This window comes from Sapajus apella, unplaced genomic scaffold, assembly GCF_009761245.1.
Source record: "Sapajus apella isolate SASKATOON/1434 unplaced genomic scaffold, GSC_monkey_1.0 scaffold8, whole genome shotgun sequence".
Taxonomy (NCBI): Eukaryota; Metazoa; Chordata; class Mammalia; order Primates; family Cebidae; genus Sapajus; species Sapajus apella.
The window spans coordinates 45826772-45854301 of NW_022436948.1; the positions used below are offsets into that span (position 1 = coordinate 45826772).

General features: G+C 34.6%; 1 protein-coding gene and 1 long non-coding RNA gene across 4 annotated transcripts in view; one reads left to right on the forward strand and one right to left on the reverse strand.

The window, feature by feature from the left end:
* Positions 1-27530, forward strand: part of EPHA6 (EPH receptor A6) — a 970705-nt gene that overhangs the window by 618941 nt on the left and 324234 nt on the right. For all 3 annotated transcript variants that reach the window (XM_032277212.1, XM_032277213.1, XM_032277214.1), the window contains one exon: positions 1792-1916. In XM_032277212.1, coding sequence (XP_032133103.1) covers positions 1792-1916 — 125 coding nt within the window. The remainder of the gene's footprint in view (positions 1-1791; positions 1917-27530) is intronic.
* The window catches only part of LOC116551014, a 334562-nt gene that overhangs the window by 44732 nt on the left and 262300 nt on the right, over positions 1-27530 (reverse strand). The window lies entirely within an intron of this gene.

Here is a 27530-nt window from a genome sequence, read left to right on the forward strand (position 1 = left end):
GAGTTAATAGTGTAACTTCTAACTTTGAGTTTTTATTTACCTTAATTATCTGGCATTTCAATATCTTTTCTCCCACGGGAGGAAAAAAAATCTAGTTCTCAATAATAACATAATTACTCATTTGCTTTATACCTTTATATATATATATATATATATATATATACATGTAACACCTTCAAAATTAAAATACCAATACTAACATCAAGAAAATCGTTACTAAAAGCAGTTTAATAATTTTTGGCAAGTTTTTCTTGTTTAATTCTTAAAGCACATCTCATTGAGATGTTTGTTAAATTACTGTGATTTAAAGCTATGTTAAACAGTTCCCTCTTGGAGTCTCTATCTCCAATTCAATACACTATTCTTCATTTTATTTTTCTGTTAATTTTTCAAAATTGTTCTTAAAATTGTTTTTAATCATTTATAATATTTTTACTTTACAAAGTAAATTTGCAAGGCAAGGTACGTTCATAGATGTCTAGTTTCTAACCTTGAGTGTTTATTCTGTTGCCTTTCACCCCCTAAGGGCAACCATTATAATTATTTCTTATTCTTAGGTTTATCCTTACATCATTTTTATACATTTTCCTTCACTTTACTTTCTTCAGCTAAAAATATATTCTGAAATAACTCTATTCTAGTGTTTATAGAGTCATAATTCCGTTTTACAACTTCATAATTCTCTAGTGGATGTAGCGGTTTTTCAACCACTCCCTTATTGATGGGCATTTAGATTGTTACAATCTTTAGAAATAAATCTCCATGAATAGTATTGTAAATATGTCACTTTGTGTTGTGCAGTGTGTCTCTGAGAGAGATTCCAAAAAGCCGAAGTGTAAATAAATACATAATTTTTGGCTTAAAATTCCCTTCATAAGAGTTGTATCATTTCGCATTACCACGAGCAATGTGGTAGAGTGTTTTATCCTATAGTCTAGCTAACAGAGTGCCTTACCAAATTTTTGAATTTTTTTGGACAATCTGTTATGTGAGAAATGGCATATCAGTATGTTTTCAGTATGATTTCACTTTTTCTGAATGATTGTTGACTTCTTTGTCAAACAGTGCTGTTTTTTTTTTAAATTAGAATACTTAAAAAGTATTTTATGAAAGGTGCAAAGAATAATTTAAGATATATATTTTTTGGTTATATATTGGAAGTTTAACACAGATTATTTTAATTTTGAATTAGAATGTTAAATTATAATGTATAGGAAAATAAAATAGACATGATTCTGAAAATAATTTCTAAAGTTAAATATTTTAATTTTATTTAAATATCGTAGAAACTATGCAAAAGAAATAATCCTCACATTCATAAACAATCATTTATTGCAATTATAAAGCTTATAATATAAACTTTGTAAAGTCTTAAAATGTCTAGAGGAAAGGAAGAAGGCTGTAAATGATCTTGTAATTGCAGAGTTTGTGCTTTCCTACAGTAGATAAATATTTGATAAAACACACAAGCCAAGTATATTATATTTCATGTTGTAGTTCAAGACCAAAACCATTTTAAAGAAAAATATCGTCCCCTAATAATACCAAAGATGTTGACTTCTCGCCCTTACTCTTGGAATATTTGAGTTTTTCCTGTGTTCCCTAAGAGTATTCCTAAATATATTTAATGCCTTATTTTGGGTGAATAGAGCATATCCTATTAATCTGCCTTCAACAAATGGTGTCCTCTTCAGCAAGAATTTTATTTTCCTTGGAAGAGAATATATTTAAAAAAGGATAATGGAAAATGATTCCTGCCAATTAATTCTTAGTTATTTTCTTTCCTTTCAGCACCTTCCCTGATAGGTGTGGTAAGGAAGGACTGGGCATCCCAAAATAGCATTGCCCTATCATGGCAAGCACCTGCTTTTTCCAATGGAGCCATTCTGGACTACGAGATCAAGTACTATGAGAAAGTAGGTCTTACTTGGAGCTTCCTATAAAACTACATATATACGCATATATATGTATATATTAAGCATGTCGTTATGCAATATTATTTTAAAACCTGTTCCTCTTTGGCCTAACCTAACCTCACACCTTCTGTTTCTTTGAATCCTCTCTAACTTACTATTCTGCTTCTAATTTCTTAATTAATTTATTTTGGTTTGTATCAGATAAAGTAGAAGATGTAAGATCTTCATTTCTGTCATGACCTACTTTATAGAGTGTTACAATATTGTAAGAAGTGGTCATTTAGTCATTTCTTCGATTTCTTCAATTTATAGTTTGGTTACTATAAGATTGCTTCTAAAATTCAGTTAAGAAGAAATTTTAATTGAATTACTATAACCTAAAGTGGGTTTTTGTAGAACATATCCTTTGTCAGTGAGTTTAAAGTTACAGTCTGCTATAATTTGGAAAGCATTATTTAAGGGATACATGGAAATAGCTTATAAATGAAATAATTTATTTACATTCAGGTTAACTATTTTATTTAATAAGCAGCCAGCAAGATAAACTCAGTTGACAAATCCTTATTTATGATCATGGAACCCTTATTTCCATTTTTGCTATATAAAATTGCTCTCGATTAGTATATTTCCCCAATTTATATACTTTATTCCCTTTATTATATTCATGTTCTTTAGGCTTTTCTCTCTCATTTCTCACCATTACGATCGTCTTGGCATCAATATTACAGCAGACCACATAGTCAATTCTGATATGTCTCATTGTGTTAGTACTACTTCTAGAAATTTGCAAAGGGAATGTTAAATAAAAATTTTCATGTAAATTATATGTAATATGCAGTGGTAGGCTACAATAAGAAAGAACATCTTGCATTTCTGTACTTTATTGAAAGCAAAGGAAATCATAAAGGAATTTAGTCTTCCTCTGAAGAAATAGAGGGTAAGAAGAGAAATAGAACTCTACTTTTTTAGTTCGTTTTGTGTGCTATAACAGCATACCACAGACTAAGTAATTTATAATAAACAGAAATTTATTGGTTTATGGTTCTGGAGACTAAGAAAACCAAGATCGAGGGTCCAGCATCTGGAGGGAAATTCTTGGTTCATCATCCCATTGTGGGAGGACAAGGCCAGAGAGAGAGAGAAATAAAAGGAAGCCAAACTCATCCTTTTACAGGGAGCTTACTTCTGCAATATGAAACCCACTCCCATGGTGACACCAACCTCACAGATGAAGCCATATCCTTCATGGCCTAATCACCTTTTAAAGGTCTGTCTCTGGCTACTGTTACAATGGTAATCAAATTTCAACATTAGCTTGGAGGGGACATTCCAACCATAACACATAGCTTCCTCTATTCCACTGCTTCAGAGTAAATCTAGTTCTGATAATGGGAGCGGTAACTTAGTAGCATAGCTGTATCCATTTTTTGTCGCTCTAATAATTTCAGCATTATGTAGTCAATAAAAACTGTCATTATCTTTAAGTGACGTAGGTAAATCCATAGCCTAAAAAAGGAAAACTTTACTGAATTTAAATTGGAATCTAGATTCTGCAAATTAGCCTGGCCAACATGTGCTCAGAAATCTGCTGGGCTAGGCTTTCAAATGTTATAGCCTATAGCACGCTGTCACAAGAAAATATATACTTTATGTTCACTGGTTTAAATATATTTTCATACACTGAAAATTTCTGACTCTTTAACAAGCAACGTGAACATATATACAAGCAACTTTTTAGAATCAAAATATTTCTCTGTGTTTTATAAGGGTTATATTTTACACACAGAAAATCACTGTCCAATTTTATAACCATTTATACCATTATATATGTTTGAGGATGAAAATAACTTGCAATATTTCTAAGTTAGGATAAATCATACAGATTCAATAGAAAGAGAACCACATTCACCCAATCAAAATTTTAGAAATCAATATAATTCTAAAAGATAGTAACTAACATAATATTTATGTTCATTCTTGTATGTATAATATTTGGCTTTATTACATAGGTTTTATTTTAGTGATGGATTAGATGATATTATGAAAAAGTTTATTTTGTAAGAAGATAGCGATAACCCACTACTGATGGATTAACCATGGAGCTGGAAGTCAAGGATTTCTAATTCATGTACTGACTCTGCGTTTCATTATGCTTATGGCCAGAAAAAGTCAATTAATCTCCCTATGCCTCAGATTTCATATAATAAAATGAAAATAAATATATCAACATTTTTGGTGGGTTGTAAAGATTACGTATAAATAGACCTAAAGATGAATAGCTCTAATTTACTAGTAAAAATCACTGAAGCTAGCATTAAGGAAATATTTAGCAAATAATACATCATAGAATCAGAAAATGATAGCATGGAATTGTGTACAAACAACATAAGCAAATTCGCAGGGTAACTGGCAAAAGAATGGGGCCAGTGATACTGTGAAGGAAGGTGCCAGTCATACTCATGACAGAGGGAAGCTCTGGATTCTAACTTATATCTCAGAGTTCATCTTGGGAAAACAAAGAATCTGGGCTTCTCTACTCTGGCTCTCGTCAGTTATTGGCTACAGCCCTTGGTGGAAGTACACATATGGTGTGCAAAAAAGATTCATAGGCCCTTCTGGTTCTCTGCAGTGGCTCCAGTGGCCCCAGTTTAGTTTCTAAAGAAGGCTACAGGTACAAGCCCTTAAACACAAAACACACAGAAACTGGCAAATGGAAACAGAAAAGGTAAAAGTGACCCAAGTTGATTTTCTGGAGCACTAACTATTAACAAAGGTAGCTAAATTCTTGAAGAACTGTTGGAGAATTAATGCTTGGCTCATTATAATATGTATATACTCTTCAGTCTTTAATATTGGTGCCATGTTGTTAAAAAAATTGCATTTCATTTTCATCAGTTATTCTATATTGCTATACACATAATTGATCCACAAAAGATCAATAGTTATACCATTCTTTGAGGAATTGATACTGTTTTATTATTTCAAATGCATTTTTCTGTAAATCAGGAAAGACGTTAACCTGCTTGAAATGTGAAGTGGCTACAAATATCCGAGGTCAAACAACATACTATTCTGACCAGTGATCTTTGCTCAGAGAGCGTCATATATTAGAAAAAAAGCTCTGGTCTGAGTACTCAAATATTTGAGTTAGGCTCAGATATTAACTTTTTTACTTCTATTTTCTCATCTGTAAAAGAAGCACCTAGAAAGATCCAGCTCTAGGCCGTCTTTTACACTTCTAGCTATTGTCAGAGGCTAATGTTTGTGTCTGTACTGTTAGATAGATAAATTATCTTATTGTTACGCCATCCAGATAACTGGCTTTTCATTGAAATATACTGAAATTGAAAACACACTCGCACGTGTGCACACACACACACACTTTTCAAATACTTCACTATAGAGAGCAGTATTGTTAACATCATAACTATACATAAAAATACCCTGACATTATCTCTTTCTCTGTCTGTGTATGTGTGTGACGTGTCCGAGTGTGTCTGTGGTCTGTGTGTCTGTGTGTTTGGGTATTCAGTGATATATGAGAAAGAAAACATATTGCTTTATGGGTTATAACTAGCTAGATATTCCTTATTCATTTAATTATATTCCCTAAGTTTTAGTCACTTTTATTTTTCATACTCAGTCTTTCATTTTCCTTTAACTCAAGTGAATACAGCTTGACTATGAAAAGGCACTTTAAAATAATATGGGGAGTCAAGATAAGTTATAAAACTTTTTTCTGTTTTTATTTATATTTAATTAACATGATAATGATTTTGTCCAATAGGCTCTCCAGTAGAGCTCATTTTTATAATGAAGGAACTAAGACATCATCTGCTCCCAACTTCTCAGTCTTCCCCTTCAAAACAATGCAAAACCTCTTCTAGTCATATTGAATAGGAATCATACCCTTTGTCTTTGTTTTGTGACGCTATAACATATCTCAGAGTGGGTAATTTATAAGAAACAGAAATTTATGTCTCACAGTTCTGAAGGCTGGGAGGATCAAGGTGTCAGTGGGTTTGCTGTCCGGTGAGGTCCCTCTTCACTTCCAGTATGGCTCCTTGAATGTCATATCCTCCGCAGGGGAGAAATGCTATTCCTCACCCAGCAGAAGAGCAGGAAAGCAAAGAGAGGGGAAGGGGAGGGCCACACTTGCCTTTTCATAAAGCACTAATCCCACCCAAGACAGCATAGCCTTTATGGCCTCATGATCTCTTAAGGGTCCCACCTACTAATACTGTTACCATGGCAATTAAGTTTCAAAATGAGTTTTGGAGGGGACATTCAAACCATAGCACCCTTTTTTTTTTAATTTAACACATATAATTTTATTTATTTAGGACCAAACACCTCTATGGATTAAGATATTTTATCAGTCTTACTATTATTATGTTGCTATTACACTTCTACTTTACAAATTGAGGACCTGGGGGCTCAGGGTGTTAACGGACTTGCTGCTGGGTAGCAGAGCCCTAGAACCCAGTCCTATTTCCATTCTACTGTCTTGCCACTCCCTTACAATATAATAATAATATAATTGGGAGTCATAATGTGACCTGCTGTCTTCAGGGCACACAGAAGCATCTTTATTAGCTTTAAAAGCAAAGTACTACCTTCAAAACCACTCTTGTAAGAGGTCACCAACAACAGCACCACTGGTCGGAAATGTCCCTTTGGCTCAGCCTTAGAAGTCCCAACCCAGCCCGAGGCCACATCAAGGTTCCTGCCTATGGAAATGAGGTTAGTGGCAAGTCTTGAAGTCACGTCACATGGCATGTGCCCTATGTCACAAAAGCAATATTTACATCATCCTCGAGGCAGAGGCATTTTATAAAAGTAGCACATCAAGTCATGACTGTCAAAAAGTTAAAAACATAATTTTAAAAAGGCAATTCTCCTGCCTCAGCCTCCCAAAGTGCTGGGATTAGAGGCATGAGCCACCGTACCTGGTACTGATGATTTTATTGTCTCCATAGTTTTGTCTTTTCCAGAACATTACACAATTGGAATTACACAGTATATAGCCTTTTCAGACTGGCTTCTTTCCATTAGCAATATGCATTTACCGTTACGTTCTAGATTTTTGTGACTTGATATCTCATTTCTTTTTGTTGCCAAATTACATTCCACTGACAGGTATCCCACAGTTTATTTATCCATTCACCTGTTGAAAAACATGTGTTATTTCCAGTTTTTGGCATTACGAATAAAGCTGCTACAAACATTCATGCCTATAACCATTTTTTCACGGACTATGTCCTGACTGCATAGGCTGTGGGTATCCATGTCCTGTTTACTTTAGACCAGTTTTTCCATCCTGCCAGCTCCGTCATTAATAACATGCACCCATTGTATTCTTGTATGAAAATATGTTTTGTTTAGTTTAGTTTAGTTTTGTTTTTTATTGCATTTTAGGTTTTGGGGTGCAGGTGAAGAACATGCAAGATTGTTGCATAGGTACACACGTGGCAGTGTGATCTGCTGCCTTCCTCCCCTTCACCTATATCTGGCATTTCTCCCCATGCTCTCTCTCCCCACCTCCCCACCCCCACTGTCCCTCCCCCATTTCCCCCAACAGACCCCAGTGTGTAGTGCTCCCCTCCCTGTCATAGCACCCGTTTATCTCTGTCCTTCCCTCCTGTTCTTGCCCTTTTTGTTCACATTCTTGATTTTTCCTCCTGTTCCCTCTTTTACCTTCTCCTCCCTACTTTTCCCTCTTTCCTGTGCTTCTCTACCCAAGCAAGGCACACGTCTTTCTCTTGCTTCTTTGTTTTTTCATTATTCCCTTAGTGTCTTTTGGCTACTATGATAAAAGCTTACAAACAACAAGGCTTTATAAGCTACCATGTGGCTTATAAACAATAGAAATTTATTTACCATAGTTTTGGAAACTGGAAAGTTCCAGACCAAGGCTCCCGAAGCTTGGCGTCTGGTGAGGGCCTTGTCAGGTTGGTTCATAGGCAGTGGTTTCCTCACTGTGCATTCACATGGCAGAAGGGTAAGGGAGCTCTGCAGAGTCTCTTTTATAAGGGCAGTAATCCCATGCATGAGGGCTCCACCTCCCATCACCTAATCATCTACCAAAGACCTCACCTCCTATACCATTACCTTGGAGGGTATTATTTCAACATGTGAATTTTGGAAGGACATAAACATTCAGACTCTCACAGTTATATTTACCAAATTAGTCTTGATTAGAGTTATTTATTTGTGCATCTGGACTCCCCTAGTAGTTTACACCTCCCTGAAGAAAAGAGGTTATTTCAACCCTCAATCTTTGCCTAACACAGCTATTTCCTTTCAATAACATTCTAGTTGAATTAGAAAAATGCTGTCTTTGTTCAGAACTCATTCCCAGGAAATTAAGGAATCATGTAGCCACTGTAAAATTACCTTGAAGGCAGAAAAGAAAGAAAGAAAGCCACCAAGGTTTTCTGTTTCTACCTGTTCAGAAGAAAGACCCATACACATGTTCATAAGCTGAGAGAACATTCTGTTAAGAAAAAGACTGTATGCTCATGTGGGCAGGGATTTATTTTGTTCACTTTCCTATCCTTAGTGCTCAGAGAGGCACATAGGGAGCAATCCATAGACACTGATTTTTGACCGATTATATGCCAAGTACTCTTTTAAGTGTTTTGCAAGGACTAACTAATTTACTGTTAAAACATTTGAGGAAAATATTATTATTATTCCCATTTTACAGATGAAGAAACTAAGGCACAAGAAGGCTCAGTATCTTTATGAAAACCACATAGCCAGTAAGTGGTTGCTATAGCTGGCTGTCACACCTTACATTACAATGGATGTCTCAGAAATCAGTGCTTTCTGCTGATGCTGATTTTCTAGGTTCCCTGAGGCCAAACATTTCATTACTCTCTCATGCCAATCTTGTATCTGTAAAACGGCAGGAATACAACATACCTATCTCACCAGGGTGTTGTACAGCTTCAGTAACTATCAACTGGTAACTCATTTTGCAAACATCAATCCCTCATAACAGTTCATTATTCCCACAGCCAGTATTTTAAGACACTATGACTATTAAAGTCTTTCTCAGAGTGCTCTTGTTAATTTTTATCACAGTCAGCAGTTTTTAGATTTTAAGAAAACTCATCATGGAAAAGGTAGCATTTCTTATATCCAGATGGTCAATAATTATTTACATAAAAGGATGAATTAACGTAACCTGCCAGTGTTTCGCCTAGTTCACAGATTACAGAAAAACTATCATCTTTGCTTTTTAGTTAAAAATAAATAATTTTGTGACACTGAAAATAGTTTATTATTAAAAATGAAAGGAAGTTTGTGGAAAGCTTTTCATTATGGGAAATGTTTTTATCAATCAGGGATGATTTAAAGTAGCCTCTTTTAAAAGAGGGTTGAAGTCTTAGTGTCTTTTCTGAAAGTCACTTACTCTTCATTATCACACTTTGCACAGTAAGTCTTCTTCCTCCCTAATCCTCTTATTCCACTTTCTCAATATAGTTTTCCTACAGATAACAACCTAGTAATTATCCCTCATTTTTCTAACGATAATCAGTAATGCATATCTACATATAAAAATAGATGAAGCAATTGTAGCGATAATCAACATAAGAAAGAAAAACAATTTTTCCTTTTTATATGCTGCTCAATATACATTTCTCATTTCCTTTTGTTGTATTTCCTTTATTTAAGTGTTTGCCCAAGGGAGGAAGAGAATTTTACGTTTACTTCAGGAAAGCCACTCTTACCTCCATCCATTATTTAGGTACAGAAACACACCTTTGTTCTCTGCCTGTTCCTTCCCCTGTCACCATCTAATTTATACATTTTGCAAGCTTTAATGTAAACTATCATATAAAGTTAAATGTGGTTATTATACAAGGAACTAAGAAAAGTGTGATTGGGGAAAGTATGGATCACATGGGGATCTCGCTGAAATGCAGATTGTAATACATTTGATTGGGCAGGTGAGTAGTGTTAGGGGTGGTAACATGAGATTTTGCATTTCTAGCAAACTCCTAGGTGATGCCAGCATTGCCCTGAGTTGCCAGTCTCTAGAAGCCCTACTTCTTCCTCACCTCATTTAATTGAGTGCTGGTAAGGGGAAAATAATCACAACGCTCTCAACATACACATGAACTTATATGCTGTGTCTCTATAATTGGCTAGCATCTCTGTCGATTTTACATGATTTGTAGATGTTTTTGATCCGTAGATGTTATATGACATCAGAACTACAAGTTAATCTGAAGCAAAATGCAGTAAATAAAGGACCAAGTCCTTTATTTAATTTTGGATACAATTAGGTGTTTATAATGGAATCAGCAAATTCCTGAACTGCTAAAGTTTTCATGAGTTTCTTTTTTTTTCATAATTATTTGGTGCAGTGTCCACCACAGATAAATTAGTTGTGAGCATTTGGCACTCACTGAAACAGTGTGACCTGAAAGAAAATGGACAGCAGGGGAATTTACTGATATAAACCCTCATTATAAAGATTTTATATACAATTTCCATGTTGTTCAGCAAACATCACACTCTCTGTGGAAGCTTGTCTGGCTTGGTGAGCCTAGGGAGGAATATAATGCCTATAGCAGAGATTCTCATGGTAGCAAGACGCTGACTGGGGCCAATACTGCATCCACAGCAGCATCTGTGTGGTGTACACTTATCAAATAGAAAGAAATTAAGAATATATTGGCACCAACATTGCAGAGTCTGCATGTGTGTGTGTGTGTGTGTGTATATATATATGTGTACATATATATGTGTATATATATGTGTACATACACACACACACACACACACACACACAATGTCTACTAACTATACCTCTAAAGTGTCTCCTGTTTTATAAAAGTTATTCTATCTTTGGTTTGGCTCGAAGAATGGATTTGTTTAAAATTATAGAAGCTGGATTTCGTGTATTAAAGATTTGTACATCCAAGAAAGGAAAAAATAGTTGATAAAACTAAGGACTCTGAATAAACTTCATTCAAACTTTTGAATATGCTATGGGGAAAAGAAACATCTTTCTTTTCTATCTCTAGGTTTATGGCTGAGGTCCTTATAAAACCCAATTAAGAAGAGAAAAGCCTACAAATGTATTTAATATAAGTTTTACATAGCCGTCAGATATAAAGACCCAAAGAAATAGACAAACCTCTTTATTTTTATGCTTAGGTTTGATCAAAAGTGAACAGTTGTACCGAAGTATGATTAAACAAAGGGATGTGATCCAATGATAGTAAACTCAGGGGAAGTCACTTAGCAAGGCCTATTGTTCAGATTATTTTTTATATATTTGTGTCTTTATAGATAAGTATATTCTTTCCTCTGGGCATAGGAAGAGCACCTCTCAAATGAGAGTCTCTTGACCTGATTCAGAGGAGGAGGGCAGGAGAAGGTCAAAGGGTGATCTTTCTGCTTTTGCTGTTTGCTCAAGTTCCAAGGTGCTATATATTTAGAGATAGCATGTTTTGAACCCCATCAATATCTAAATTTATAGACTGAAAGGTTATAGACTCAAATGAAACTATCAAAAGTTTATGTTCTGGTTACAAGAAAACAAAATCCTCTTTACTACTGCTCAGAAACCTGGGATTCTTTTAGTGGTATGGAGTCACTATTGTACAATTTCAGTCCCAGACTGATGTTCTTGAGTACAACTAGGTAAGGCTGCAAAATTAATCACACTTCTGCTAAATTGCCATATTTCAGTCAGCTCTAAGTTACACCTTTTAATTCATTTCACATTCTAACCTCAGATTCATTTGCTTCCATATTCCTCGTCATACATTTCTGAATTTGCTTCCCCACCAGTTTCCTGAATTCCATGTCTTTATCTCTATCAGTGAGGTTGGAATAAACAATCTAAGTTGTTTTCCAATTCTGAACTTCCAGAACTGCAGAAGCTTATTATTTTTATTCTGTTAGGCTTTGCTATGCAAGGTGACAGGAAAAAATCAAATAAGACTAAGGAATGAAAGAAACATTTGATGTTTTCAGTGAAAATATGATATATGTAAAAATCAAAAATTACAGAGAAGTATAGAAAAATGTCAGAATGAAACAGTAATTCCATTTCCTCAGCAATCTGGAAATCTACATATTTTACTACGGAGCTTTGCATTTATAAGAAAAGAGAAAACATATAAAGCTATTTTTAAGTAATTATTAACTTCTAAAAAATGTTCAGTTTGTCTTAAGGAATCGGTTCTGTTTGGAGGAAAGAAAATAATCCAACATGGGATATAGCTGGGGAGTCCAGAGGTTATGTTATCTGCAATATTAAATCATCAGGGTCCCTTTTAAGCATTTGGGCTAATACTCACCAAGAATCAGTGTCGCCTGGATTATACAAATTTATACAAAATTCGTATTTTTCTATTTTTTTTTTTTTTTTAGAAAATTCCCTCTGGGGAGTAACAAGGACATAAATTCAAAATTCCTCCAAATTTCTGTTCTAGTTTGGTGAAAATCAAGGAAGCAAAACTCACAGACACCATTTTAAAAAAGTGTAACACTGCCATGATTTCAAAGTACAGTCAGTCTTCAAAAAACGACTCATCCAGCAATGGAAAATATAAATATAACGTTGCTACTTTTGAAAGCCTGTAAACCAAAAAGTGACTGAACCAGGTTTCAACAGATAGAGGTTTATTTTGCCAAGGTTGAGGGTGCGCCTGGGGAAAATTAAAAATACAGCCATGGAGCATCTGTGACCTGAGTGTTTTCCAAAGGGGTTTTGGGGAACTTAAGTATTTACAAAGGAAAGAGCAAGAAGGAGGGAGAAAAGGGGAAGGAGTGTAGGCAGTGAGGCAGATGGTTACATTCTTATGAGGCTCTGATTAGCCCCGATGCATCTACATTTTATGTGTGAAAACGGGGAGTAAAGAAAAAAGTCAGTTATGCATTGTCTTGGTTAGTAAATCTACATTTTACATAAGATAAACCAAACATGAGAAAAGAGGGTGCAAATGAAATGAGGCTAGGGTACAAGGTTGTGAAATTACAGCTCTCTGTCTGAGAACTAAAGGAAAGCAGTTTTTGCATTGCTCAGTTCCCGAGTTTAACTTTCTCTTTCACGTGGTGTGTTTGGGGCCCTGAGATTATATATTTTCACAAGCCAAGAGTACAAGGCAGGCACCTAATTTACTATCACAAAATGATAACTAAATACCTAAAGATAAATCTTACTAGAATTATAATACCTAAAGATAAATCTTACTAGTTTTTAAATATAAATTTCACGATAAGAGCTGCAACTAGGTTTTGTTATCTAACCCTTAGCAAGTTTTTCCTTGATAACTATCTTTACCAAGAGTTGACTGAGCCATATTCCCTGAAGACAAATGCAAGATTTGTTCGTTTCAAATGCAATTTAAAATGCTATTATGTTTGTTCCTATTCCTTAAACAATCACTATTTGGGGCTATAAGTACAAACATACTTGCCAAATCATAAAGTAACTTTTTGCTTCTGATAACTTCCAATACTCTTCCTTCAATCTGAAAATCCTAATAAGAAAAATCTATATATTGAACCAAGATGCATTTATTTCTTCCAAGGATTTTGAAACCTATGAAAACTTGTGAGGTTTATATAAAGAAATTTCCCAAAAGTGGTGAGGTGGCTTTTTACAGAGTTGTGTTGTTTGACTCCATTTATCTTCAGGAAACATAGTAGAGGAAACATATACCACACAGAGGTAAGGCAGAGTAGCAGCTTACCTTAGTAGCTATCAGAAATTTAATCAGGTTTCCTCATAGAAATATTCTCCTCCAAGAAATGCTTCTGTAAAAAGGTATATGTGTGTTTGTGTGTGTGTCTAAACTGTGCATTTTAAAGCACAATTCTTATTAGGCTCTATAGCTTTCAAAATATTATATTATAAAGAAAATGCAATCTTTTAATAAAAATTTCCCTTAAGAAACAGGTGAGTTTCTCTGTTCTCCTGCTAATTTAACTTGATTGGCAGATTTTTACTACCAGAGGGGAAGTCTGACATCCAAGATTTGTAGTATATTCAGCATTGGGAAATGTGTCCTGTTGGAGAAAGGAAACCCATGTTTATTGTAAGGACAAGATCTGATTTTCTTGAATAAATCAGAAATAGAATAAAAAATGAGTTGGATGATAAAATGTTTGCACATTTCTAATCCTTGAAACTACTTTTTGGTCTTGAATGTAGACAGCAAAATCTTTATACTTCAAATGGATTATGAAAAAGACAAAAATAATACTAATATTTACTGAGTGTATTTATTTGATGTGACTCATATTAAGACAAGCTAATTAGCTGTTAACCATTGAGAAACACCGACCTACTTCATCATGATCACTTAGATTTGAGCCAGCTGGCAATTTAAGAAACTGTAATAAAAATATAGTTTAATATTGATGGAACACTAAAAGTGGATAGACTGTTGCAATTTCATTTTTCTTCTTTTTCTCTTTTAATATTTGGTGGCTTTTTAATGGATTCATATTGATATTTTTGAGGTAAGGTATCTGATAAATATGAACAAAAATGTACTATAATTTATAATCATAAACTGGTTGAAATAAAATTGAACTGTCTAGTTCTATTATCAGCTCTGTCTCTAACTAGTTGTAGACCTTGGACAAGCCCTTAAACTTCTCTTTGCTTCCATTTCTACCAGTCAAATTGAAAATGGCTTTATTATATTATTTTTATGCTCTTTTTCAGCTACTAGAGAATCAAAGTTAGTAATTCCCTAGTCATCATGTATGTTGACAGACAGGTTGGAATTCAGGCCTTGACACTAATTAGCTGTGTGACCAAGGCTTCCATTGACCTCGAAGGCCAACCCTAGGATAATATGAGAGAGACTGTGTAGTGGTGTGAATACCAGAGGTGGGAACCATTGAGGTCAGCTGTGAAGGCTGACCATTGTATCGGGCAGCTTGGCAGCATCTGTGGTGCTTTAGTTTGACTTCAGCAGAAATTTATCCGTGAAGAAATGAGATACACCTATTCTGAAGTGCCCATGGATTTTAAACAATGCTCTAGACAGTTCAGTGATACAACAATTTCCTTTTTTAGAATTTCCCTACAAGACAGGACCATGCTGTCCAAAATTCACCATATTAACTTTAACTGTATACCCATAATAGATCTTTTTGATTTCCAAATAATTGGGTCACATCATTTAAATATCCAATGAAGGATACTTCTGTTTCTAAAATAAAATTAAAATCCAAAATTTTCAAGTAAGCAACCTTATGTATAACCCCCGTTATAAAAGATAAACTTACACCTTTGCCCTCATATTTGGCTCTAAAAATTTATGTTCTTTGGCACTTGTAACAACTGAATAATTTTTGATAGGTAAAGTAGGCCAGCTTCTGTGAGAGAAAATTCCTGTTTTACACAAGGGTATAATGACCTTTGGAAACAATGGAAATCTTCTTTCAATATATAATTATTAATAGAAACTAAAGATATGTGGCAAATTCAATTTTTCACTATTTTCAGTAAAAGAGATTCTTAAACTTGATCATATAAACCAACAGAGAGTCTTTTCAGGTAATTAAAAAATAAAATATTTAACTTTTCCTGAATCAATATTAGTTATAGTATCAAAAACAAATAAATGCTGTGCGGCATAGCTGTATAAGGAGCCATGGCGAGATAAATAGATCAATTCATAGTATGCAACAATTAGCCACAAAAGTAGCATGAATTTGTGTGTGACAGAGATTGAAAAAAAGAGAGATTTAAATCCTGAGTATACATCCTAGCACAGCTTTTCTTTTTTTTTTTTTTTTTTTTTTTTTTTTTTAAGTCAGGTTTTGGCTCTGTGGCCCAGCATGAAGTATAGTGGTGCACTCATGGCTCACTGCAGCCTCGAACTCCTGGGCTCAAGCAGTCCTCCTGCTTCAGCCTCCCAGAGCAGCTAAGACTGCAGGAGTGTGCCGCCACTGCACTAAGTTTGTTTGTTTTTTTGTAGAGACAGAGCCTTGCTTTGTTGCTTGAGCTGGTCTGAGATTCCTGCCCTCAAGCAATTCTCCTGTCTTGCTTTTCTTTTTTTTTTTTTTTTTTTTTTAATTTAAAGAGACAGAGTCTTGCACTATTGCCCAAGCTGGAGTCGCGACACAATCTCGGTTCACTGCAACCTCCAGCTCAAGTGGTTCTTCCACCTCGGCCTCCTGAGTAGCTGGAACTACAGGCACGTGCCAACACACCCAGCTAATATTTTAGTTTTGTGTAGAGACAGGGGGCCTCACTATTTGCCTAGGCTGGTCCTGAACTTCTGGGATCAAACAGCCTTCCCACCGTGGCCTCTCAAAATGCTGGGATGAAAGGCACAAGCCACAGAGCTTGGGGCTTTGTAAAAATGATGGTTGAATTAAGGGTTGAGTTTTGAAATAGAAAATTAAATTGAGAAAGGCCATTGCCCAAGAATTTTTTATATAGATTTGTATTGCTTAATATATTCAAATAAATATCTTAATAAAGGCATGGCTAAACACTGAGGCATTCCCCTGCTTCAGCCAATTCTCTGAACTCTGTGATATTGGCTCATCTTTTCTAATTGTTAATCAGTGCACCTCTTTAAAAAAGGAGTTTCTTTTAGAGAATGCCTTACTTTCTTAATTTAGATAGGTACTTAACATCTTCAAGAAATGCATCAAACCTTTAAAATTTAGAGAAAAAATAATTACTACAAAAATGCTCTGGGACTTAAACTATTACGACTAAAGCTGTTTGAGTTGATTCCCGCATAGTAAGCGATGTGTATTAAGCTGCCTCGTTTCCCGGCTCTGCTATTACTATCCTCATTCCTCAAGGGTAGACTTAAGTGTCTTAGATTCTCAAATGAAAGGGAAAAAGCCGAAGTCTGTATTCTGCTTCGGATAACTAGAAATAATTATGAGGCTTCTTTGACCAGATATAATTTTTGCCTTGGAGAGCAAAGCAAAGCCCCTTGCAACAGCCATTATTAATGACACTGATATAATTACTATTTGAAAAAAGGAAATCTGCCCAGAAAAATCAATTATAAACCACCAAATGTTCCTTGGACTTTTCAGAGAGATTCTATGCCTATTGTCCCTCATGACCTCTCCATTAAGAGACTGGTTGGCTATATTCCTAATGGTTGCCTTCAATTATTTAGAGAGGACTTCTAAGCTTATGAATTTCGTATTAAAATGACCTGGAGAACATTTCCTGATTGTCTTTCTTGCAGAACAGAGGGGTCACTCTGGGGAAAACAGAGTAACCGAGGTGGCTTTGCTTTAAAAAGGCACCTCAGAGGCCTCTTCCATTAAGGCAGTTTGTCATGCAAACATTGATTCTCATAAAATGAAGCAAACGGTGTATGATGATTTCGCTTTCACCGAAAAATTACAGGAAAAAGCCTAACAGTTAAAAGAGTCATTAGGAATAGTTATCTGTCATTTAAAGTGAGCCTGATTTAAGCATCTGCATTTATCACCTCTTTTGTTTTTGACTGGTCTCATTCTACTTTTCTTAACATTATCCTCAACATTAGTGGGCGAGTGTCCCGTTATAATCAGGCAGTATTAATTAGTCTCCAGTTGTGAGAGATGTATTCGTTTGTAATTCTGCCTTTTCTATTCCTTCGACACCTTGAAGCTGGTAAAATTTTCTAAAAGATACAGTTTAAGGCAAACTTAGAAATGAAGACGAACTTTATAAAATGGCAGAGAGTATCCCAGGGAAGATGCATGTTGAGATGAGGATATGAATTTCTGAAAGGACAAAGCAAAAATATATATCATTTGATCTTAAAATATTACCCGTGGGTTACAGTCTGTGTCTGAAGAGCGTGTTAAAGAATTTGTCTTTGAATTCAGGCATCTATTTGAAGCAGATCACAAAATGGACATTTCAAATCACAGTTCATGTACCATGTCTGATTTCTGTTCCTTTTGTAAATTAAATTATCCGAAACAAAGTATCTGTAACACATTAAGCTCCCTGAAAAAATTACTCCAATGAATTAAAACTCAAGAGTATGCCTGTATTCTGCATTGACAAACATTGGTTGAATTTGTTTGCTGATTTGTTAAATTGTCTTTTTAAAAGCACTTTGATTGTGTTCTACTTGAGTTTTGCTTGAGAAAAAAAAATCTAATTTGCTAATAGTGGAGTTACATAGTTTGTTGTCAAAATAAATGTTTCTCCATTTCACCTACTTGGCAGAATTTCTTGGACCAATTTTTAGCCCAGGTATTATAATCTGTGGCATACAAAAATCTAAAACACCATTTGTTTTTATTATTACAAATCTACACTTCACCTTGTACTAATATTTTATTTTAATATAGAAAAAAAGTAGATATATAGAAGATACAGAAAAACAAAGATAGGCCAGGCACGGTGGCTCACACCTGTAATCCCAGCAGTTTGGAGGCCCAGCCAGACAGAGCACCAGGTCAGGAGATCGAGACCATCCTGGCCAACATGGTGAAACCCCATCTCTGCTAAAATACAAAAAATTAGCCAGGCGTGATAGTGTGTGCCTGTAGTCCCAGCTACTCAGGAGAGGCAGGGGAATCTCTTGAACCTGGGAGGCAGAGGTTGCAGTGAGCTGAGATCCGGCCACTGCACTCCAGCCTGAAAAAAAAAAAAAAAGAGAAAAAACCAAAATGAATTAAATAACCCTATGTGCCAGTTGCTGAGCTACATAATTTTGTGTCTACCTGACAGCGGATCCAGAATTATTTCCTTCACACAATGCTGTTCCCTAAAAATTAAATCCAAGACTTTGTTGCAATCTAAAGTTACACTCGAATTTAGAGCTAAATGAACTGCTGTGATAAAAATCCTTTGTGGATAAAGTTTTAAGTGATTAAAGGGATGAAACATTTTCCTTTTTGTGTTAGGCACTAACCTATGATGGAGAGGTATTTAATATTAATAACTGTGACAAAATAAGAGGACAAGAGGATTCTAGGTAAAGGGAACATACATGTGAAAGCCCAAGGCAAGGAACTGGCAAGTTGAAGGAAGAGACAGTGTGCTGTGACTTGAATATAGCAAGGAAGGAGAGATGAGGCGGGAACAGCGGCCAGAGGAAGGCAAAGTACACCATTCCTCCCTTCTCTCTCACATTTAACAAATACTTCTTGCACATCTACATGTGTACTGTTAGCACTACAGATTCATGTTGGGAATATTAGAATTTTTAAACAGTATTATATTTATTTAAATCTGCTTAAGATATAATGAACTCACTGAAAATGTATTTCCTTTCATGATTACAGAATATCTTTATATCTTTGCTCAATATCATTTTAACTTTCAGTTATTTTTCCCCAATCCATCATTGAGGAAACTAATCTAGAAAAATTAACTATTTTACACTTCTTACTCACCTATTTTGCTTTTCTAAATGCTCAGATCAAGATAAGGCATTTAAGGCATTTACAAATGTCTTTCTTAACATATTTGTATCATGAAATAATACATTTGTTTCATACATTTTGTTTCTCAAAACATTTAGTTTGGAATGAATCTAAAACAAAATATAACACCATTTCAAAAGTTAAAATATTCCAGTGAGCATATGTCCTAGATGAAATATATTTCTTAAAACAATTATGCTTCTGGTATGTCTTTCATTTCATTTAAACATGTATGTCATTTGCTAAGTAAATATTTTGCAGGGACAATAGAAAATTGCAAGTGACCCTACACCTTTCTCTGACCTGTCTGTCTCCCCGTGTTGGCTTGTAAGTCCTGTTGGGAATATATCAGATGTATCTTTGGCCTCCCTGAAGAAAAGTGCTTCTCCTGACACTGTGCAATCATTCCATAAAAATTAGGGAACAACTGATTGTATGAATGAATGATTTCTTACTCCTGATCTTCTACTGTTTCTTTTTTTAATGGAAAAAAGTTCTGTGTCCCATGTTCTTACTAGAAAGTGATTCACTGGCTTTTACAGTAATGCCAGAGTAGGCATTTTGAAAGGCTCTTTCTTTACAAAGTAGGTAGGTATGTGTAAAGCATATTCTTGATGCTAATTTTGTTCTTACAATAGTTAAGGGAGAATTTCAAGGACTTGCCTTATCCAAAAAAAAAAAATTTGAGCTTGGAAGAAAAACATGGCTATCAGTCTGGTTTAGGGGGTTTTCACTCAGAGCAAATTTCTAAGTGCTCTGAGTATACTATTGTCAGAATCGGTCGTGGGCCACCAGCTCGGAGGCGGAATTGATTCTGAGACTTCAGTGCTGAGTCAAGGTGCCCAAGGAAAACTGAAGTAGTACCATTACAGCGACATACATTGGTTTCTTACAGAAACAGAAGTAAATCCTGTCTAGAGAAAAGCTTTCAAAATGTTAAAACTCAGACACCACAGATTATGATCAGGCAATAATGTCACAATGAAAGACTACCAAATAGAAGAAAAAACAAAACGAGTCAATGAGGTGAAGCAGTCTGCAACAGATATAGAATCCTAAGGACTTGTGATGCATTAAAGACTGAGACATAAAACAACTATGTCTGAAATATTTTAAAAATAATAAATGCAAACATAAGATTGAGAAAAAGACAAGAAGAAAAAGCAGATTGGAGGAAATTAAACTTATAAAATTATATATATAATTATAAGAAAAAAACTCAACAAATAGGTACACAGTCATACATTATATATATTAATATTTATCAATAAATACTAACATAGTGATACTAATAATTACTAATAAAAAGCTATTTAGTACCTTCGAAGACGTATCGAAAATATTGCTCAGAATTAAGCATAAAAAGAAAGGAAAAGGAAAATATGAAAGAATAATAAAGAGATATGGAAGACAGAATTTCCAAAAATCTAACAATACTGGACTGCATTCTAAGAAAGAGAAAATAGAAAGAATGGAGAGCATACAATATTTACATGAATAATGGCTGTGAATTTTCTAGAAGGAATGGATCCACAAAGTACAACATGTTCAAACAGAAATAATAACACATATCTAGAAACTTTGTTAGAACTGCATAGTATAAACAAGATAGAGAAAGGGAACGTTTTTTGAATTAAGCATATAGAAGAGACTACTGACAAAAAACGTGACAACTGGACGTAAAGCAGGTGTCTTTCCACAATAGAAAATAGACAACTGAAAATAGTACTCTCGCATTTTTTTGAAAGGAAACATTTGTCAACCCAGAATGATATGTACCAAACTATTTTTTCAAGAATAAAGGGAAAATATAGGGAATAAAGGGAAAACAAAGAGAGAGAGTTTGTCACTCTAAAACCTACCATAAAGAAATGAGCATAAATAAGAAGGAAAGTGATTCCAAAATGATAGTATATGAATCAAGATGTGAATAAATAAAATAGCAAACATATACATAAATCCGAAAAAAAACCGTATAAAATAATATATTTCAAAAGAAATAACTCAAATACAGGATAAAATAGCATACACGAGTCAAATAATAAAGTGTAAAGGAAATTCAAGTACTTCTAATTGAATGATAATGAAAATATTACATAACAGAATGAGGCACGCAGTATAAGCAGTTCATAGATGAACAGGCATAATAAATGTTCTTACTAGAAAATAATAAAGTCTAAAAATTAATGAACTAAGTATCTTATTTAGGAATTTCACACAAGGGGCCGGGCATGGTGGCTCAGGCCTGTAGTCCAGCACTTTGGGAGGCCAAGGTGGGTGGATCACCTGAGGTCAGGAGTTTAAGACCAGCCTGGCCAACATAGTGAAACCCCTTCTCTACTAAAAAGAACAAAAATCAGCCAGGTATGGTAGCATATAACTGTAATCCCAGCTACTTTGGAGGCTGAGGCAGGAGAATTGCTTGAACCCAGGAGGTGGAGGTTGCTATGAGCCGAGATCTCACCACTACACTCTAGCCTGGGCGACAGAGTGAGACTCACTCTCAAAAGAAAAAAAAAAAAGAGAGAGAGAATTTAACAAAAGGAACAAAAATACTAAGTCCAGGGAAAGTAGGAGGAAAGAAATCATTACCACAAGAACAAAAGTTGGAAAACTAAAAAAAAAAAAAAAAGACAAAGTAGAGAAAATCAACAACACATAAAATGGAAAAAACATGATTGATTACATAAGCCTTTAGAAAGATTGATCAAAATTTGTATTTCTAAATTGAAGAAAGAAGACACTTAGATGATTAAAGTAATTCAAGTTTCTAAAGGCTGAGAAACTTAGAAGCAGCTGCAAATTAAAACATGAAAGAACCAAAATGGAGACAAGAAAGTTCTGTGTAGATTAAAGTAAAAACTGAGTTTTTTGTTTTTTTTTTTAACCAAAAAACCTCGTTTTTAAAATACAGAGGAAAAAGGAAAACTCTTCTGGAAAATGTCTTTTTTTTTTAACTTTACATCTATTTGTCAGGGGCCAATTGATCAAGACTAAATATTAGATTTCATTAATCATTTGTTTATGTATTCATTCATTGTTTATGATAGATCTATGTGCCAATCTAGGTACTATAAATATTCACAAATCTCTCATATATTATACTTCAGGTTATAATAATGTCACTCATTCTTTATGAACCTTTTGATACATAATTCCATTCAAAAAACTTTTTATCCTTTGATTCTAAAGTAAAGATAAAAAATGATCAAAATAAAAGAAACAAGAAACTAAAAGCTAGGAAGAATAATGGGGATATGGTAACAAATATTATAGAGGTTAGAAATAGAATGAATTTTCCAAGATCAAATTCATGTAAATACATGCACAAACTAGAAAAGGCTTCATACAAATAATATTTATTAAATATGACTAAAAAGAAAATCAAAAACTTGTATAATTACCTCACTACTAAATAATTGGACTCAGTAGATAAAAATTGTTCCCACACTAAGAGCATCTGGCTTGAATGGCTTTTAAGTCACTTTTTCCCAACTTCCAAGGAACCCATAATTTCAGACATATGCAAGCTTTTCCTAAGAATGGGGAGAAAGGGAATTTTCTGAAATATATTCCATAAGGCCAGAATAACCTCTTAACTGAAAGAGGGCAGAAGAAGAAATAATAACTACAGATAAATCTTACTCAGAAGCATAAGTACATAATGCTAAATGAAATGTTAACCAACCAAACCAGCTGATATGGAAAAAAAAGACAAACAAAAAGACAAATCTGGATTTATTTCAGGAATGCGTGAGTATTTTAACAGTAGATAATTTATCGATGTAACTTAACATTCAGCAGATAAAAGGAAAAGGTCCATATAATCACCTTAATAGATGCAGAAAAGGCATGTGATGTATACCACCTATTCTTGGATATTATTCTCAGAAAACCAGTAATATGAGATAACTTCTTTAACATAATTCAGATCAAGCAAATAGCCTAATGAGGAAATATTACACTGCTTCTCCCAAACCAGGAACTATATAAAATTGTCCATTATCATAGATTCTACTAAATATTAGGGGATCTAGCCATTTCAATGGGATAAAAATAAAATAAAAGCCTATATGTTGTAAAATAAAAAACAACCCACGTTATTCCAGATGATATGACTCTCTACATAGAAATTTTTCCCGAATGTACATTCAGATTTAAAAAGATTATAGTAAGATGTCTAGCTCTGCAAATTTAAATGCATTTCTATATACCAGCAGCAAAAGAAAACATATTTCAAAGAAATTCAATTTAGAGTAGGAAGTTAATCTGTAAAATATTTGAGAATAAATCTGATAGTTTTCAATATATACAAAACAACATAAAACTTTATATAAAGACATTAAAAACACTCAAATAAATACAGTCCACATTTGTAAATAAGAAGAGTTTATTATAGAAAGAACAGTTTTCCCCAAATGATGTGTATCCCTAATGAAATTCTAATAAAAATTCTAGCAGATCTCTTTGTGGAAATTGAAAAACTGATTTTCAACTTTATGGGGAAATGAAAAATAGGGGGCCATGAATAACCAGGATACTTTTGATAAAACATAAGTTGAAGCTACATGTCTTGGCAGATAGAGAATTACTCTAAAGTATAGTTAATAACATTGCTGCAGAATGAGACACCAAGACCAGTGTATCATAACAGAATGTTCAGAAACAGACTTGCACATATGTTGACGTTGAAGGTATGGCAGATGTGGCATTGTAGATCATTAGAAAATTTATGGCCTATTTACTACATGGTACTGGGTAATCTATATTGGTAGAAAACAACAACAAAAAGAAAGAAACTTGATTCCCACCTCATATCATTCACAAATTTAAATCCAAGTGTTCTAAGGGCAAAATGTGATGGAAAGAACTTTAAAATCATTGGAATGAAAATAGAGAATAATATCCTTTCTCCTTGTATGGAAAAGATTTCACAAATGAAATGCATGTTCTTACCTTAAAAGAAAAATGGATAATTTTTATTATAGTCATTTTTGAGAGAATACTTTCTCTCAAAAAACTTTATTAAGATTGTAAAAAGACAGGACAAACTGGGAGAAGACATTTGCCATGCAAAGGACTAGTATCCAAAATACACAAAGAAATCCTGTGCAGCTATAAGGAAAAGAACAACAAGCCAGTGGAAAACCTATGTAAGATTTGGATGTCATCCTGTTAAGAAAATATGCTCAACTTCATTAGTAATAGGGAAACTGCAATTCAACAAGAATACTTAAGTATCAAAATATATATGCACCTAACACTGGAGTACCTAGATTCATAAAACAAGTTCTTAGAGACCTCTGAAGAGACTTAGATAATCATATAATAGTGAGAGATTTTAGTATTAGATTGATCATTAATGTAGAAAATTAGCAAAAATGTTTGTGACCTAAAATCAGCACTTGACCAAATGGACCTAACGGTTATCTACAGAGCATTCACTGAACAACAGACTATACATTATCCTCAGCTGTGTGTAACACATACTCTAAAATTGACCACAAGTTCAGCCATAAAGCAATTCTCAGCAAATTTTAAAATGAAAAAAGAAAGCTTAGTTATATATCCCTGATGAACATAGATGCAAAATTCCACAACAAAATATTAGCAAAGCAAATCAAGTACCACATCAATTAGCTAATTCACCGTTTTCCCTGGGCCATATTCATGGGATGCAACATTGTTTCAACATGCACAAATCAATGTGATTCAGTAAATAAACACAAAAACCACATGATCATCTCAGTAGGTGCAGAAAAGCCTTTCGGTAAAATTCAACATCCCTTCATGTTGAAAACATACACATCACTAATAATTATATAAAATGTCATCATTACTAATCATTAGAGAAATGCAAATCAAAACCACAGTGAGATACCATCTCATACCAATCAGAATGGTTATTATTAAAAAGACAAAAAATAGATAATGGTGAGGTTGCAGAGAAAAAGGAACACTTACGCACTGTTGCTGGGAGTGTACATTAAATTAGTTAAACCTGTGGAAAGCAGTGTGGTGATTCTTCAAAGGGCTAAAATCAGAACTGCCATTTGAACCAGCAATCCCATTACTGAGTATATACCCCAAAATATATAAACTGTTTTGTTTTATAAAGATATAGGCATGCTTATGTTCATTGCAGAACTATTCACAATAGCAAAGAAATAGAATCAATCTAAATGACCATTTATGGTAGAGTCACTAAAAAATTGACGCATGTATACACCATAGAATACCGTACAGCCATAAAAAATAATGAGATTATGTTCTTTGCAGGAACGTGGATGCAACTGGAGGCCATCATCCTTCACAAACTAACGTAGTAACAGAAAACCAAATATTGAGGATCAGGAAAAGTGATTAATGGGTACTAAGCTTAAACCTTAGGGATAAAATAATCTGTACTACAAACCCTCATGACACAGCTTTACCTGTGTAACAAAACTATGCATGTACCCTTGAACTTAAAGTAATTTTTTTATAAAAAAGAAGAAAATGTGGTACATATACACCATAGAATATTATGCAGCCATAAAAAACAAAATTGGCCAGGCATGGTGGCGCACACCTGTAATCCTAGCACTTTGGGAGGCTGAGGTGGGCAAATCACGAGGTCAAGAGATTGAGACTATCCTGGCCAACATGGTGTGCCACTGTAGTCCCAGCTACTCTGCAGGCCGAGGCAGGAGAATTGCTTGAACTTGGGAGGCAGAGGTTGCAGTGAGCCGAGATTGCACCACTCTACTCCAGACTGGTGACAGTGATACTCGGTCTCCTAAATAAATAAATAAATATAAATCATGGCCTTTTCAGCAACGTGGATGGAACGGTAGAACTCAAGGGTATTATCCTAAGCCAATTAATACAAGGGGAGAAAACCCAATACTGCACGTTCTCACTTATAAGTGGTACGTAATGTTGAGTATACATGACATAAGGAAGGGAACAACACACACTGGGGCCTACTTGAGAGTTGAGGGTGGGAGGAGGGGGCTATCTACCGGGTACTGTGCTTATTACCTGGGTGATAAAATAATCTGTACACCAAATACCTGCAACATACAATTTACCTATGTAACAAACCTGCACATTTGTCTCCTGAACCTAAAATAAAAGTTGGGAAGAAAAAGAAATATGAATACTGTATATTAGTGAAATGAATGAACAGTTGGTAATGCCCCAAAATGATAAGCTTTAGAAATATAATTTAGTCCCAGAAGGCTACATATAATATACAAATATTTGTAGAAAGCTCAAAAACATACAAAACTAAACGATGTATTATTTGCCTACCTTTTAAGATGTGATAACTCTTATTTTTATGAGTAAGGATGTGATAAACACAAAATTCATGATAGGAAATATGTCTCTGAAAGAGGGAGGAGACTGGATGATGAAGGAATACAGAGAGAAATCCAAGTAAAGGCAACTATTAAATTATAATATTAATGTACAGTATTGCTAATGATCTCTCAGAATTAATATCACTTTAGTATATTTTAAACTAATAACTAGCGAAGCTTATATCGTAGATTTAGTCTTCCTAGATGTTTTAACACTATAGTTACGTGGTCAAAATGATTTGGAAAATGTAGAATATGTTTTTATTTCTAGAGTTTCACGGATCACTTGGGCATATTAAATACTCAGAGAAAACCTGAACTGAATAACCTACATAATTTTTTTTAACCGGGTGTTCTCAAAATGTATTTTACCTTCGTGACAACCGAGCGAGTGTTCTCCTTTTAAGAGAGAGAACGAGCTACCAGGAGGGTCTCCAGCTACCACACCTTCAAGGATTCACCTGAGTGTTCACCTGGAAGCCCTCATTCTGCCTGAAGTCTGGGTGCTAACAGCAGACCTTTCTTGCTGAATACGGAATTGCTCAAAAGAGCAGTCTCCTCTTGGGGCCACCAAATGCCTGGCCAAGACTTTCTCAGACTTGTACTGCCATCAGAGACATTTTCTACCCAATCCTCCTCCCTTAACTCCCTCTTCTCAGAGGCATCAGACCTGGATTATGGTCTGAAAGAGCCTTCCTGCCTCCTGTCCAGCCCTCACCCCTTTGACTTGCACAGGTATTTCTTTCCATAAATGCCTTGTCTTTCAACATCGTTTGGAGCCTGCCCCCAAGAAAACCCAAATTTACACAACCATGATTTTTCTTTTTTCTTTTTTTTTTTTTTTTTTGCATGACAACACATAATTCTGGGAGAC